The following is a 14,767-nucleotide window of genomic DNA, read 5'->3' as shown; positions in this document are numbered from 1 at the left end:
TAAGTACTAATCCTTAAAAGGTCACTTGTACAGAAAACCATACATGCAAAAGAAGAGTGAATATACTTACCTTTCCAGTGGCCCTTGAGTAGAAAAGTCTCCACTGCTTCCCAGCCACTACAAGTATTTGTTTTCATTGTTGCAGCTGATTGACTTCAAGCTCTTTTTTTATTAGAGTTACAGCTAGTTTTTATGAAAAAACTCCAGTTAAATGAAGACACAAAAATTATGAGTATAAATGTCTAAGGTTAGATAGTACTGATTTATTTACTGCAATATCCGCCAAACTTGTTACAAACGATTACCTGTTCCATATGTAATTTCCGGACCAATGCTGACCTTTCACGCACACTTAATTTAATTTGACATAGTCATGATTTTATTTCATTATAATAATACTCCCGTTTTGATGAAGGTGAAGGCCTAAACATATAAATAAACAGAATACATATCAAGCAAGACTGCTATGAGTAATACTCAAGACTGCTTTATAAGGCAAGGTAAAAATCTTGAGTACAGCATAATGTTTCTAGGAGTTGTTGAAACCTATAGCCATCTGCATCCAATCATGAACAGCATGCACATCAAGCATGGCTTCATTGACACTGGGTTGTGTTCAATGTGGAACCAGGTAAAAAAAAGTCGCCATAGCATTTTCATAAGCCAGTGAGACACATATGGCCTGATTCACTAGAGGGTTAAATTAGTTTGAACATCCTATTTCAGAGGATTTTCTTGTGTTAACACATAACAGTAGTATTTGCTCTAACCTTGCCACTAAAACAAAGATCTACATGTGCCACCCAGCCTTTTAAATGAAGCCAAGAATACTTGCATTGCCTCATTTCTTTTTCCAGTTGTATAATGCAGGCAAGCTGGCAGGGAACATATTTCATCCAGAAGCAAGGTGAGAGAATGACAGTTAGAGTAAACAGAACAGATTTTGCTTTCTTTTAAACAAAACAGTGGTGCTAACTTTGTAAAAGTCTCCCATTTAAAATAATGTCACTTATAAGCACTGGTGCTTTCCACTAGTTCATCAACAAGGAGAAATGCTTCAGTAAAGACTATTCACTCTATAAACCTCTTTTATGTTTTCATTTTAAGATTATTCAGATGCTCATTTTTTTCCCTTGAATGCTATTGGGCTTTTCCATCTCTACACTGTAATGTCACTATTTGACTTATTTGCATTTTGTCGCTAAAGCATTCCCTTTACACTAAGTGCGGTGTTCATGTACTGGTTCTTTCTGCTTTCTTAGTGTGTCTCAAACTCCAAAAGGGTTAATAATACTTTGGAGACAATCCTCAAGGCCTTTAAAAAGCCTCAGATACCAACTCATCCATCTTCCAAGCTCATTCACTTGAGCAGTGCAGACTAACAGAGCATGTTTATAAAAACCCACAGTGTAGGAGCCCTGAGTTTGAGTTTTACAGCCAAACAGATTATACTCTGGGTGAATATGTCAGGTTGATTTATCATGCAGCTTAAAGGAGAAAATAAGCAATCCCTGTAGAGCTAGGCTCTGCTGGGACTGAGTTGTACTGGAAGAGGAGCCTTTAAGCTGACAGTTTGTAATGGAACATCATGTACACCTATATTCCTTCTCAGGTATTGTTTTGTCGAGCTGAGAATATGGAGTTGGATGTACCTCCACAGCATCAACATTGTTCCAAGTCATGAGAAGCTATATCTGGAAACGGAATACTACAGAGTAGTAATGCAGACCTCTGCAATGTGAATGGACAATCCATGCATGTCATCTTTTAAAGAAGACCTGTCCTGGAAAGCCGTACCCAAAAAGGTCAAACTGAGGGCAAATGACTAGTCACCAGCATTGCCTGTGGTTTTCCCACTACTGACATACCATGCCTTGTTCCACACTGAGTTTGGAGGTGGACATTTTGTTAGAGGAATAGACCTTTTCTTCCTCAGGTTAGAGTTGCTCTACTTATGATTGGTTATCTGATAACTGCTTGGGGGAATATTAAAGAAACTGTAGGACATACTGTATGTAGAAAGTACAGATCCACAGAATTAATGAACTAGCAGCAATTTCATGAGACTAGCAGTCATAGGCAGCAGTGCCTTAGATGATTTTACACTGCAGATTTTCAGCTATGTGGCTCATGGCGCAGTGATAGGAAGACTTCTGCTATTTTTCAAGAATTTTGTTTTTCATTTTCAGGCTACTGTTTAGGCTCAATAAACGTCTCTAAATGTTCCCTATAGCACATCAAATCTTCACGTCGGGGTTCAGGTCCATTTTCAGGTTTTCAATGTTTTATTTAACACATTTACAGAACAGTAGAAATACGTCCAGTGGTGTTCACCTGCCCTGGATATTGAGGTACACATCAGGTATGTCCAGCATTGCGCACAGATGGGGGAATTCAGAATCTTCCTGAAAGGGGGTCTCATTCTCCCTTTGGTCTCGCACCCTGAAACACTCCAGCCTCCCTCGTGGCTTCAAACTCCTTCACTACATCATAGTTCTTATAGTAGTTGGCATACCCCTTCTTCCTTGGCTCAGCCACACCATACTTGTACAGGGCATCAACGCTCAATGAAAAGGCGAAGGCACCAAAGATGTGGATTCGCAACCTCTTGCCCAGAAGGCCCCTCATCTGAGGTTTGGCTAGAAGACCCTATGACATGATGACGCTTTTGTAAACCTCCACCGGCTGCTGTGTCCTTCCTCCGGGTTCAGGTCCATTTTAACCAGAGACACAAAGTCTTTTTTTCATTGACAAAACCCAACTACATAGAAGATTTCAATGGATTATTTTACCTTTGCAACAGAATGGAGAAAGGGAATATAGAAATTGCCAAACATGCTTTACAAATAGGAAACATTGTTGAAACCAATATTTCCTTTATAAAAAAAGAAGCAAAATACTGATCTCATTGTTTTATTAACAGTCTGCTGTAAGCAAGGTCCTTAAAATGCATTTAAAAGACAAACATGCTAAAATCGCGTCTTATTTCCACCTCTTGTTTTAAAATTTATAGTTATATGTCATGCCTAATAATGGGAAATGTAGCAAATGTTTCGTCTTTGCTATGAATATAATTCCATGCAAGCTATGCCAACTGGGCACATTTATCAAAATAGTACAGAGATGTGTATAGCTGTAGTACATTATTGGATCAGTCTGGAAAAAGTGAATGGATAAACCAGTAAATAAGTGATATTTGAAATTATGTAAAAGCAGAAACAAATCATAATATACAGTATGCCACTGGTTGTATAGAGTTTGTGTGTTATCAGTGGGTAGTGTAAGCTCCCCTGCACCAGACTAAAAAGGGGAACTATGATCAGGGGCGTCCCCAGGCATGGTGTCACCCTGAGTTACCAGCGGGTGACACCCTGCTGGGACGTCATCACGCATACATGACATCATCACACACACAAAGTGCCTGACTTTTCAGGGTGGGTGACACCAAACTGACTGTCAGTCATTTTGGTGTCACCCCCTCTGATGGTGTCACCTGGTGTGAGTCACACACCCGCACTCCCATGTGACGCCACTGACTATGAGCAAAGAACAAAAATAACATGCAATGCAGGGAATTTATCAAAACTGGAGCAGACAAAATAGGGAGCAGATGTGCATGCCAACCAATCAGTCTCTCTCTTTCATTTTCAAATCTTTACTGAACAAATTGAAGAGAGAAGCTGATTGGTTGCCATGCACAGCTGCTCCAGATTGTGTCTGCTCCAGTTTGATACATTCCCCTCCATTTTATATTGAAGTCTTTCAATAGTAGTAGAAACTGCAAAACTGGCATGTGATGCTCACGAAGAATCACATTTTATTCCACATGTATCTGTACAAAGAACAACCACTCACGCATTTCTGCCTTACGCAGTCTTAGTCATAGCTGGAGATGAAATCCTTGACCCCTAACACTGCTAACAGTACACTGTATAATAAGTTATAGCAATTTGTTTGTCTTTTAACGCATATGAATAAAGGGTGACTGTTGTAAGCACCTCTGCTTGGTAGAATTAGATTTTTGAGTGTAAAGGCCTGCTTTAAGGCTTAGAATACCAGTCTATACTACTGGTGACTGCTGACACAAAGACAGGTGATGGAAGATGGATCATATAGTCAGGCAAGAGCAAACTCTGAAAAACGCTAAGGACAGCATCTTGGCAGGGATAAAACAGAGGCATAAATCAGGGTGGGCAAGATAATCCAAGTGGCAGATCAATGTATAATCACAATAACAGCAGTAATTACAGAATAAATTGTGACAAAAGACCAGGGAGACCTTTTTTGCAGAATTGTTATTAGCCGGTTGGTGAACGTAATATCACAGGTATGCTTGAGTGTGCCAGAGCTGCATTTTCAGTTAAAATACAACAGATCTTGTATGCATATGCTGAGGGATAGTGTGCCTAGCCCAAGAAGAGAGACATCAAGAATTTAGCTGGCCAGTTTGAGAGGGGACAGGCAGCTTGCTGGAGAAAGTCAGCAGCGCCTGTAAGATTTTTAAAGTCTAGGTGCAATATAAACATGATATGTAGTGTAAAAAGAAAATTCATATCTAGAGCTCTCGATAAGTACTGAGCAGTGTACATGCTGGTTTGGAGCTAATATCAAATTTATAGGACAAAAGTTTCTAAGCCAAACTGAGAATATGGGCCCATTCACACCATTGTGATGTATTAACAAGCATGATGTTGCCTGTTACATGCATTGTGTTAAAGTGATATTATTGTAAAAAGGTTTTTAAGAATAAAATGGTGGCGGTTGCAAATTGTTATGTTGCACGATATTGGTGCAACTCTTTATCAAACCGAAAGATTTAGTGAAAAATGCACTTAAGTTACATTTAATGACCAAAAATACAATAACCCATTTATTTTCCAAAATGTAAAAGGTGAAGTTACAACGAGTTAATAGATACCCAAAAATTGTGTGCGTCTGTGAAATGGCAACAAATTTCAGTATCCCAAAAATTCCATAGACGACGCTTTAAAAGCCCTTACAGGTCATCAGTTTAGAGATACACATAAATATTGGTCCTAGAATAATTTCTCTCACTTTGCGTGGGCGGCAATATTCAACATGTGTAGTATGAATGTCGTTTTCGTATGTAGGCGCACCCGATGCGTGTGTATGTGAATGCGTGCTCGCGGGGACTTTACATTTTTAAAATTATTTTTACATTTATTTTATTTAATATTATATTTTGAAACTGTTTTTTTATTATTTACTTTACTTGAATTGCTATGAAATAGGGGGGCTTACAAGTTCAGAAGTTCGCAGCTCTCCTCCCCAGCTTCCCGCCAGCACCCGACATGCTGGTCCCGGGCCCTAAGGAGGGGCAGCGGAGCCCGGGAAACACGGCGGGGGTGTCGAGCAGGGGTGGGCACTTTATCGGCCCATAGAAACGATCTGGCAGCAGTTGAGCCGCCAGAATCGCTTCTATTGTAAAGCCAACAACTGGCTTTACAAAGGTAAACAGACTCTGTTTATTAAATGGGCCCACTGCCAATGATGTACTATGTACGTCAGTGGACGCAAAGGGGTTAATGCTGATTAAATCACTTGCAATGGATGCTGCTCCTTGATGTTTAAAATAATTAGTTTCCTGCAGAATCAGCTGGTTCCCTGAACACTGGCCCTGGTACCCTGTTTTAGGGTGACTCCTTTTCTTTGCAGGGTCCTAGGGAGCCACGCTTGTGTGTAAGCCGTGTGTGTCTCCACAAACACACAAGCACCATAAGGCATGTCCTTCTATGTCCCGTCCTCCCTCTTTCGTTCTCCAATCTATTAGATAGACAGCTGCTGGAGCAGTCTCCTGTAAACTTGTACTGGACGGGAAATTTAGGGAAGCCGAGCTGAGGGAGTTACATAGTTACATAGTTACATAGTATTTGGGGTTGAATAAAGACATACGTCCATCAAGTCCAACCCATAGAGTTGAAGCCAGATGTTTGATAACATGATGATTGTAAGTAATTGGGCAAACATTTTAAGAAATACTTTACTGAGCAATGTATATTTATTTGATCTGGATTTATTAAATGAAAACAATTTTGAGAGTTTAATTCTACTTTAAGGCAGCCTAGTCTTTTGAATGGATGCCTTATACACCAAACGCAAAAGAAAAAAGGTATACTATTTCTGGCAGTTCGCCACAATGCAATGTATGTGCATTTGCAAGGTATCTCGGGATGCCATTCAGAGATTTGGGGGCCAAGTGCAACTGCCTGTCAAATACCAGAAAATCCAGCACTCTTAATTCTTTTAAATTAATGCAAAATTATATTGACATTCTTTACATTATTTAATCCGTGCAGACCCAGTCAGCTCAGCCCATAGCACGCAGAGCCACGGTTTACTGCACGCAATCAACAGTCCATCTTTATAGAAGCAACATACTAACTTGTTATATAATGTGATTTTACTACTATAATAATATGAAATGATGCATAAACAATAAAGTGGTACTGATGAAGATCTAGCAAAGTAATACTTGGATTCTAGGCTCATCCAGCTTCCTGTTTACTACACTGTGAAATTAAATGATTTTTGGCATAGAGTTTAAGTCACTGTACATATGCAAGAAACCCATTTTTTGTTTCCATTGTTCCATGGTAATTGTTCTGTTGTGTTATGGTTGCCATGTTCATCAGTTTCTGTTGTTTTACAATACAGCACCATAATAAATAGGGTTGCACTGCTGAGTTAGTCCATATGTCTTTATAAAGTAACAATTACTAGTCAGCAGCCATCACTAGCTAGTAAGGATGAACAAATCTGTCCACTTGTTTTTAAATTAAGGCTTGGAGCAAAATTGTAACGTTCACTCACCTTTACTCTATTTATCATAATAAATACTGACTGGATCTCATAAGATCAGAGTTTGCCCCAGTTTACTAATGTACACGGGCTAATATCCAGCATAAATGGATATAGTCTAACTGCTCTGTTGTTAGGGAAATGTTCTTGCTTTTATCTTTTTATTGTTTTACTCATTTCTGTGCAAGCAGCTGTGTCTGAGTAAGCATAGCTTGTGTCAGAATCTCCTACAGTTCATAGACTTTGCCATTTATTCATCCCAACAGCAAGGACAGAGGATCAAACAGCTGGCAAGTCAGAGACCCAGACTCCTTTGCTATAATTTGTTCAGTTCTCTTTCCTTGGTAAACAATCGCATTATTGCACATAGCATCCCCACCTGAGTGGTTTAGAAGACAGAAAGGACACAGCTGGCAGAGACCACTATCTGCAGAAATAAGAGCTATCAGAATCAAGGAGGAATAAAATGCAGGAGCTAGCTTTTATATACAGATTTCTATTTTATAGCCATGTTCTGGCAGAAGATGCTGAATACCCAGAATTCCATGAGGACCATTAAATTTCCACTTTCTCATTATGCCTCCATAAAGAGAGGTACCCCTCAGCTCACAAGGGAGAGAGCAAACACCTCTCCACAATTTAGAACACCGTAAACCGAAATATTTAGTGAGCATTAATGACTCCTTGCAGATGTCAGTTTTTTACTATAAAATTGCACATTGAACAGTGACTTAAACTATAGACAAACATGTCCCATTTTTCTTGTAATTGCTTCTCAATGGATGAAATCTTCTATACTACTGTAAAAAAAATAGATGACATTTAACAGTTCAGAGGAGAGAGCACAACATGCTGAGGAAGACAAAAGGCACTAACTTCCAAGTGCCTTTTGGAAAGTTAGTGCCTTTTGTCTGTTATGTCTTAAACCGATTATATATCTAAAGTGCTATAATTTCTGCTGGTTTATGATTTTTTAAACAATTTTCTTAGAAGGATTTAAACACCCAATTGACATTAGTCTAGATGATGGAATGTAATTACATAAATGTTACTTCTGTATGTATCTGCGCCCCTTTTCTGCTTGCATTCTCAGTGGCCATAAAGGTACATGATCTCATGCCCTTTATTCTATGTGTGTGTGTGCATTAGGTGTGTTTTTTCCACCCAAGTTGTCACGCATGCATTTAAAGATAGTTACATAATTAATCAGGTTTATCAGGTCAGGTTGCCCCTTGATCTGAGCAGCAGCCTGGTATTAAAGGAAAGGGGGGGGGGTGACGAGTACCATACCAGGGCACATGCCCTCAACATTGCCAGGGGGGACTCCACCAAAAAGCACCTTGTCCCCGTGTTGATGAGGACAAGGGGCTCTTCCCCACAGTTCTGGCCCGGTGGCTGTGGGGGTCTGTGGACAGGGGCAGTTATCTGAATCTGGGTGCCCCCTTTCATAAAGGGGGCACCCAAATGCCACCCCCCTTGTGAATGAGTAAGGGGTAGTTGTTACCCCCACTCATTCACCAAATAAACAGTAACATTGTAAATAAACATACAACACCGTATACAAAGTCCTTTATTTAAAAAAAAACAACAAAGGTTTTTGACAAGTCCTTTATTAGTACGCTTTTAATGCATAGTTTGGTCCTTGAATGCTTCCATTTACCAATGCATTTATTTTTGGAACTTGTGACCATAACCCTACCTGGGTGAACTGAGAAATAAGCAGAAAGTCAAATCAGGTCAAACAGGTCAAGGTCAAGTTAGGGCATCATTATGTATGTTCTGTATTTGAAACATAATTATGCTGCACTTTTTAGGCTGCATTGAACAATTCAAAAAGATTATTTCTCCAGAGATACATAACGTTTTCAGAGCATTGAAATACACCCAATACACTATGACCAGTTTAACTTTTCTGTTATTGTTAGCAAGTACCAAAAATACTAATTGCAATTAAGATCTAACATGCACCCCTCAATATGTTAATGGTGAATCACCCATGTAGTATATGTGGTATTTTTTATACTGAATGCACAAATCAGTTTACTAATAGGCTAATTGTGTACTAATAGGGCTAATTGTTTTCAGCATCCCACTAACCTGTTAGTATTCTTGGGGATGAAGCCCATACAAAATTAGGACAGCTTAATAAACCCCCACAGATAGTGCCCATGATGGAAACTGAACCCTGGACCCCAACGCTTCAATCAAGAATGCTAACAAGTGAACTATTATATTTCCTGAGCCAGGCATATTTCCTGATAATGGACAGTGAAGCAGATTATGTTTACCTGCACTCTTACCTACTGTATTTTGTGTATGGTGGCCTTGGGTATTCTCTTACCCCCTAGGATATTACTGGGGGAGGGCCATAGTAGTGTTAAAACATGAAGATTAAATAAGAGATGATCTGCTATACAAAGAGACAACAACATTTGGCATGAGTCCTCAAAAGTTACAGGAACCCTACAGTGAGACAAATACTGAAACTGCCGTTGCTGACCTCCCCCTAAGGAAATACTTGTTGCCTTTCTAATCTAATGGCTGCTGAGTAACTAATCTGGAACATGCATGTAGACCTAGAATGCCAGAATTAAGTCAGGTCTCTCTTATAATCCCAGCTCAGGGGATGAAAAATAAATGAGGCCACTGGTTAAACATCACAGTGAGGCAACTAGTATTTTCAGAAAGAGAGGTCACCAAAGACAGCCTCCATGCTTCCTCAATCAAGGTTTCCTTTAAGCATAACAAATATTTGGCACAGATGGGTACTTCATGATGTGAGCATTGCTGGGATCTCATTCTGTAATGTCATATTGTACCCTTATTTGTTACACTTGTTTATTTCAGTTGCTGTCTAAATGCTAATCCATAAGAACACATTACTGACAATTATTCATTTTTGATAAATGGCAATATTCTGTTTGTTAATCGACTTTCATACATGATTCGCCATCAGTAAATAAAATTTTCTATTACAGCATCATAAGATATGTAGTTAGTGGTTTGTGCCGGAGTTGCAATATAACTGCATTAACATGTTTTCTAATTACACGGATCATCTGCAGTGCTTGTAAACAAATCGATTTCAATCCAGAGATCCCTATGCAAACACTGCACACAGATTTCTCTAGTACCTTGTTACCATGTTACGTTAGAAACTAGGCAACGTTTCTCTAAAATCACATTTTCCCCTCTGCTTCTGATCAACAGGTAGCATTTCATTGTTTTCAAAGTGAAAATGAAAAATGAAAGCGCTCACTTCAAATCAGCCACCTGCTGAGAGAAAGAAAGGCTAAGAAGTCTGGATGTGGAGGATTAACATGAACAGTCACGGAAACCTTTCTTCAAGATGCAGTCGTCGCTTATGCATGGGACACAAATTATTGCTGAGGACACTTTTTAACTAACACGCATCCGTAAGCGGCGTACAACGTGATTGAGTGTTTTTGCAGATGAAAATAGTTCACACACAAGATCTCAAATTTTGTGTAAATAATACATATGTGCTAATTGTATTACTACCTAAATGCTAGGACTAGTTTTATTACGGAGTTCAATGGTGCTCACATGTTAATGGACCAAGCATTAGAGTACTACAACAAATAAAACAGAACTCCAGCCAAAAAAATAACAAGATAAAAATGAATAGCCCATTGAAAGATAAACAGGGTTATTCACAAAAGGGTGAAGAGTTTGGAGAAGGCAGGAGAAGTGAACAATCTAGGACAACATAGCTGAACTGGAAAGTGAGCTGAATTGGAGATTTTTTCCAAATCGGCTATTTTGGCCTAGATTGTTCAATTTTCCTGCCTTCTCCAAACTCTTCACCCTTTTGTCAATAACTCTGTTAGTAACTAAACCAGATTTTTCTGCAATCTTCAGCTTCAGTCCAGGCATTTATCCAGCAGTTCCCTTTTTCTGCAAATAGATGTCCTCGTTCTAATGGCCAGGATTACTGAACCCACTTGATATAAAGACCAGGTTATACAGGTCCTGCCTCTGCCAAGTAAAGTGTTCCAAAAAAAGAAAATGGTGGGGCCTGGGGGTTTTAGAATGTATATGCTATTATGCAAACCATATTAGCGTACTATGGCAGAATTATTGGCCAAACCATTCCCCTCCAGTGCGGCACTTCTCCCTCCCCAGCACCTCCTTCTTCATCCCAGTCTTTCCAGGTTTGACTGCTTGATTAACTGGGCCCCAATGACATAACTCCTGTTTATGCACACGGGTGGTGCCTTATCTTGTTATCTATGCATGCACTGAGCTGCACATGCGAGGCTTAGCACAGTTTAGAAAAAAACTATTTTGAATGGCAGCAAGAAGCTTTAATGGCATAAGAGATGTACACGTACTCAGTCGCTTCTGTCATTGAAAGCCTGCTGATCAGCATTTTTTGTCTATTACAACTTTACTTCCACTTTAATGGGCCGTAAAAAAAAAAGAAGCAGCGCAGTGATTAGCCAGTCTCTCTGTCTCTCTGCTGTCTCTTCCTATCAGCATGCTTCTTCTCAGCACATGAGCAGATTGGCTCTTTGCACTGCTTCTTCTTCTCAGGAACTTCTTCTCAAGGGCTTCTTTTTGAGAGACTGCAAGGGGTTCATACCAGGTCAAATTCAGGTACTTACAATGTTTACATTTTAAAAATACATTTAATGATGTATTAATGATTACAGATTTAATTGAATTTATTATATCTGTCTAGAGTACATTTATAAATGTGTCTGAGCCAGAAATATACATAAATGCACTTGTAATTATATGAGATGACCTGCCTAATTCGATTTCTCCAAATGAATCCAGGTGTAATTATAACTAACACACAAACTATGCTGTAAATTCTGTAATAGCCAAAGCTTTTTTTCATTTTGAATAGAGGGGGAACATTTAGAAGCTGTAAAATGTAGAATTATCTCCACGAACCTGCTCCTTTGTTACAATGAATGTATGCTTTAGGAGAATTCATCACTGGTGCAGTTTGTCTTGTCATTTTATGAATACCAGCCTAAAAGAGAAGGCAGTGAGTGGACTGGCTGCATGATATTGCTTGAAAGCTTAGTAACACCTTGATACATTGGTAAACACCTGTGAGTGATGTTTTCTTCTTTTCTTAATAATACAAGTTGCACACTTGTTATTCCTGTGCTGTCTGAATTCAGAGTGTGAAATGCAGAAGTCATGTTGTAGTTACGCTGACATCACCTAAAAGAAATTTAATCTTTCACATATTTGCTTGGCCAGGCAGCTTGTGAGTCAGAACCATGCCGACGGCTTTATTAATTTTGCGCAGATGAGGCAGTTTAAGATTAGATAAATAAATGAAGCAAGCAGCTGCCAAACTGTCAATATTTACTTCCATACACATGGAATTTTTTAATGGGATAGAATTACACTTGGCTCATCGTGTGCCAGGTAGCAGCCTTTCCTCTTCTGTTTTATTTTCTCAGTGCCGTCCATTAAACAAATGATACAATTTATTTTCTTGTGCTTTGATCGCATTTTCTTTTATTGTTATTCGTTGAACAAAGCTACATGCAGCAATTCACTAACACAGTCACAATAGCGGTGTGCAAACCCAGATTTAAATTGGGATCTATATGACATCTATATTTACTATGGATCTGGCAAACTTTTAAAATGCACCCAATGCTGCCAAGTTATCACATCAAGATAAGACCCAGATTGCCCCTGTTGGCAGACTTGTAAACTAAGAAAGGAACAATGTTTATGCACTGACATTTACTGAGAAATTGGCATGGAATGTTTTGACTAGTAACATTTAATGACAGGTGGCATTTCCTTACTGATTAAATTTGTTGGTTGCAGTTATAGACTATTGAAGGTTCAATTATACTATAGACCTTTAATCACATAGTACCGCTAGATTAACCTCCTATTGACTGTTTCCCCTCTTTCAAAATATCAAATTCCACAAGTTAAAAATGAGGCCATTGTAAACGGTATGTTAAAGGAAACCTTTGTTGATACAAACATGAAGGCTGCACTTGCTGATCTAGCCTTCTAAAAATATTAGTTGCCTTGATGTCATGCTAATTTAATTGTTCCAGTATTTCCGGAGTAACTGACCTGGAACAAGCATGCAGATCAGTTCTGACTAGTTCTGACTAGGTTGTGACTTTACTTTCTGCTTACTTATTCTGGGTTGGTAACCCAGAAAGCACTGATTTTTTTAGCCCAACATGGCAACCACGCTTCTAGTACTTCCAGAAGGAAGTCCGCAATACTCTGTATTTCCTTCTGCACAGGTTTCTTTATGCCACTCAACAATTAAAAATATTTAGTATTCAAAATATTAACACAGCGGAGCTGATGTAGGAGAGGCTTCTGCCTCAGGCACTGTTGTAGGGGGTACACGGCTAAAGAAGGAGTATCTCTAGGCTTTACGCAGGTCAACTGTCTCTTGCGCTCTTGCAGGACCTGGCTGGCGAACTCAAAAGGCCTACCACTGCATATAACTCTGGGAGGGTGGCTCCCAATGAGTAATCAGCAGAGCTCCTCTGTCACTCTGACTGCTGAATCTCACACTATGGGAAGTGCTGACAGCAGCTCCTGATACACAAAACCCAGTGGCTCAGCTGTCAAAGTTAGTGTGGAACCTTACTGATTACAAATATAAATGCTTAATTGTCTACTATAATACTTTGTCTAAATCTGCTGGTACTCTGTATCTGTCTCCGAACCATTATTATTGTTTACTCACATTTAGCCGCCTTTCGGCTCTATGTTGGAAGTGATCATGCCCAAATGTCTAGCCCTCCACCTGCCATGTATCCAGGACTCTGCTGCCCTTCTGCAGACCAAGGATGGCCATAGTGGGTGCCAACAGCTGCAGGGGAAGGAGATCAATGAACATACATTCTCTGATCTCCTCTCTATTCAAAGACAGTGAAAGCGACAAGGATTTAATCACTTTCAGGTTCTGAGCTGTCATTCATCAGCTGATGTGGCCAGGAATAAGCTAATCAAGCATGATCTGTGCTTGTGTCAGAAAGCCAGAGCCAGAGTTCGAGTGTCACCGTATGCGCATGCGCCTGTTGCTGACAATAGAGCCGTAATAGGAGCGGCGTCTTTACATAGACGTGCATGCCCGCGTTTGTGCGCACAAGCACGCGCCGACGTTTCAATTGAATGTTTGGGGCCCTCTGGGCTATAAAGGCTGTGACCAGCTATCCTCCTATGCTGTCAGATTGTCAGCTTTCCTGTATCCTGTGTTCCTGTATTCTTGTACCCTGATTACCCGTTACTGACCCGGCTTGGACTACCTTCTGCTGTTTGCTTGTTCCCTGAAGACCCCGGCTTTTTCTTGACCTTGATTCTGCCTCACCCCTTGTACTGTGTTGCTAGCTCATTGATGACTTCGGCCTGCCTTGACGATCCTTCTGCCTTGTCTTTTGCCTCAGTGTGCATCTGTATCCTGCTTCCTCAGCTCATCTGATCTGGAGTCTTCTTGATCCACTCTGTGCATCTGTAGCCTGCTTCCTGCCCGGATCTATGCACTTCATCTCGTCTCACAGACGCCAATGGACTCATCATCCTTTAGCACCCTTGCCCCTCTGTGCCCCGGCGCCCCTGTACCCCATTCAGGTGCTCCGGGACCGGAGCTGTGAGAGAGGCCGCCCTTGTCAACTCAGACTCCTCAGAGGTACCTGACAGCTTGATTAGCTTCATTGGGCTGCAAAGGTGACATTAGGGGGTCTCCTAAAATGTGTCCTTAAAGAGAACCTGTCATCACTAACCAGCTATCACATAAGGGGCTTGTTAGCACCTTTAATTATGGCAATAACAATATATATATATGGGGTATATATTTTGTTAGTCCAATAAGAAAGGTATCATTGCACACTGCAATACTGCGTTTTTGTCTTTTTTGACATCTTGTCTACTGGACTAATACGGCTTACCCATTTATATTGCACTATATATATAT

At 40.0% G+C, this 14,767-nt stretch overlaps 1 protein-coding gene across 1 annotated transcript; it reads right to left on the bottom strand.

Annotated features, from left to right (window-relative positions):
* Positions 1 to 2,266: 2,266 nt before the first annotated feature.
* On the bottom strand, positions 2,267 to 2,658 carry LOC108788294 (cytochrome c oxidase subunit 6C-like). The gene is given in 1 exon segment (XM_018558039.1): positions 2,267 to 2,658. A coding segment is annotated over 1 exon segment (240 nt). The 3' UTR covers positions 2,267 to 2,418.
* Between the last annotated feature and the right edge of the window lie 12,109 nt (positions 2,659 to 14,767).

The sequence above is a fragment of the Nanorana parkeri genome, unplaced genomic scaffold (assembly GCF_000935625.1).
Source record: "Nanorana parkeri isolate BGI_ZX_2015 unplaced genomic scaffold, ASM93562v1 scaffold316, whole genome shotgun sequence".
Lineage (NCBI taxonomy): Eukaryota > Metazoa > Chordata > Amphibia > Anura > Dicroglossidae > Nanorana > Nanorana parkeri.
The sequence above is the reverse complement of the archived record's forward strand: the minus strand, read 5'-3'. Positions and strand labels throughout refer to the sequence as shown.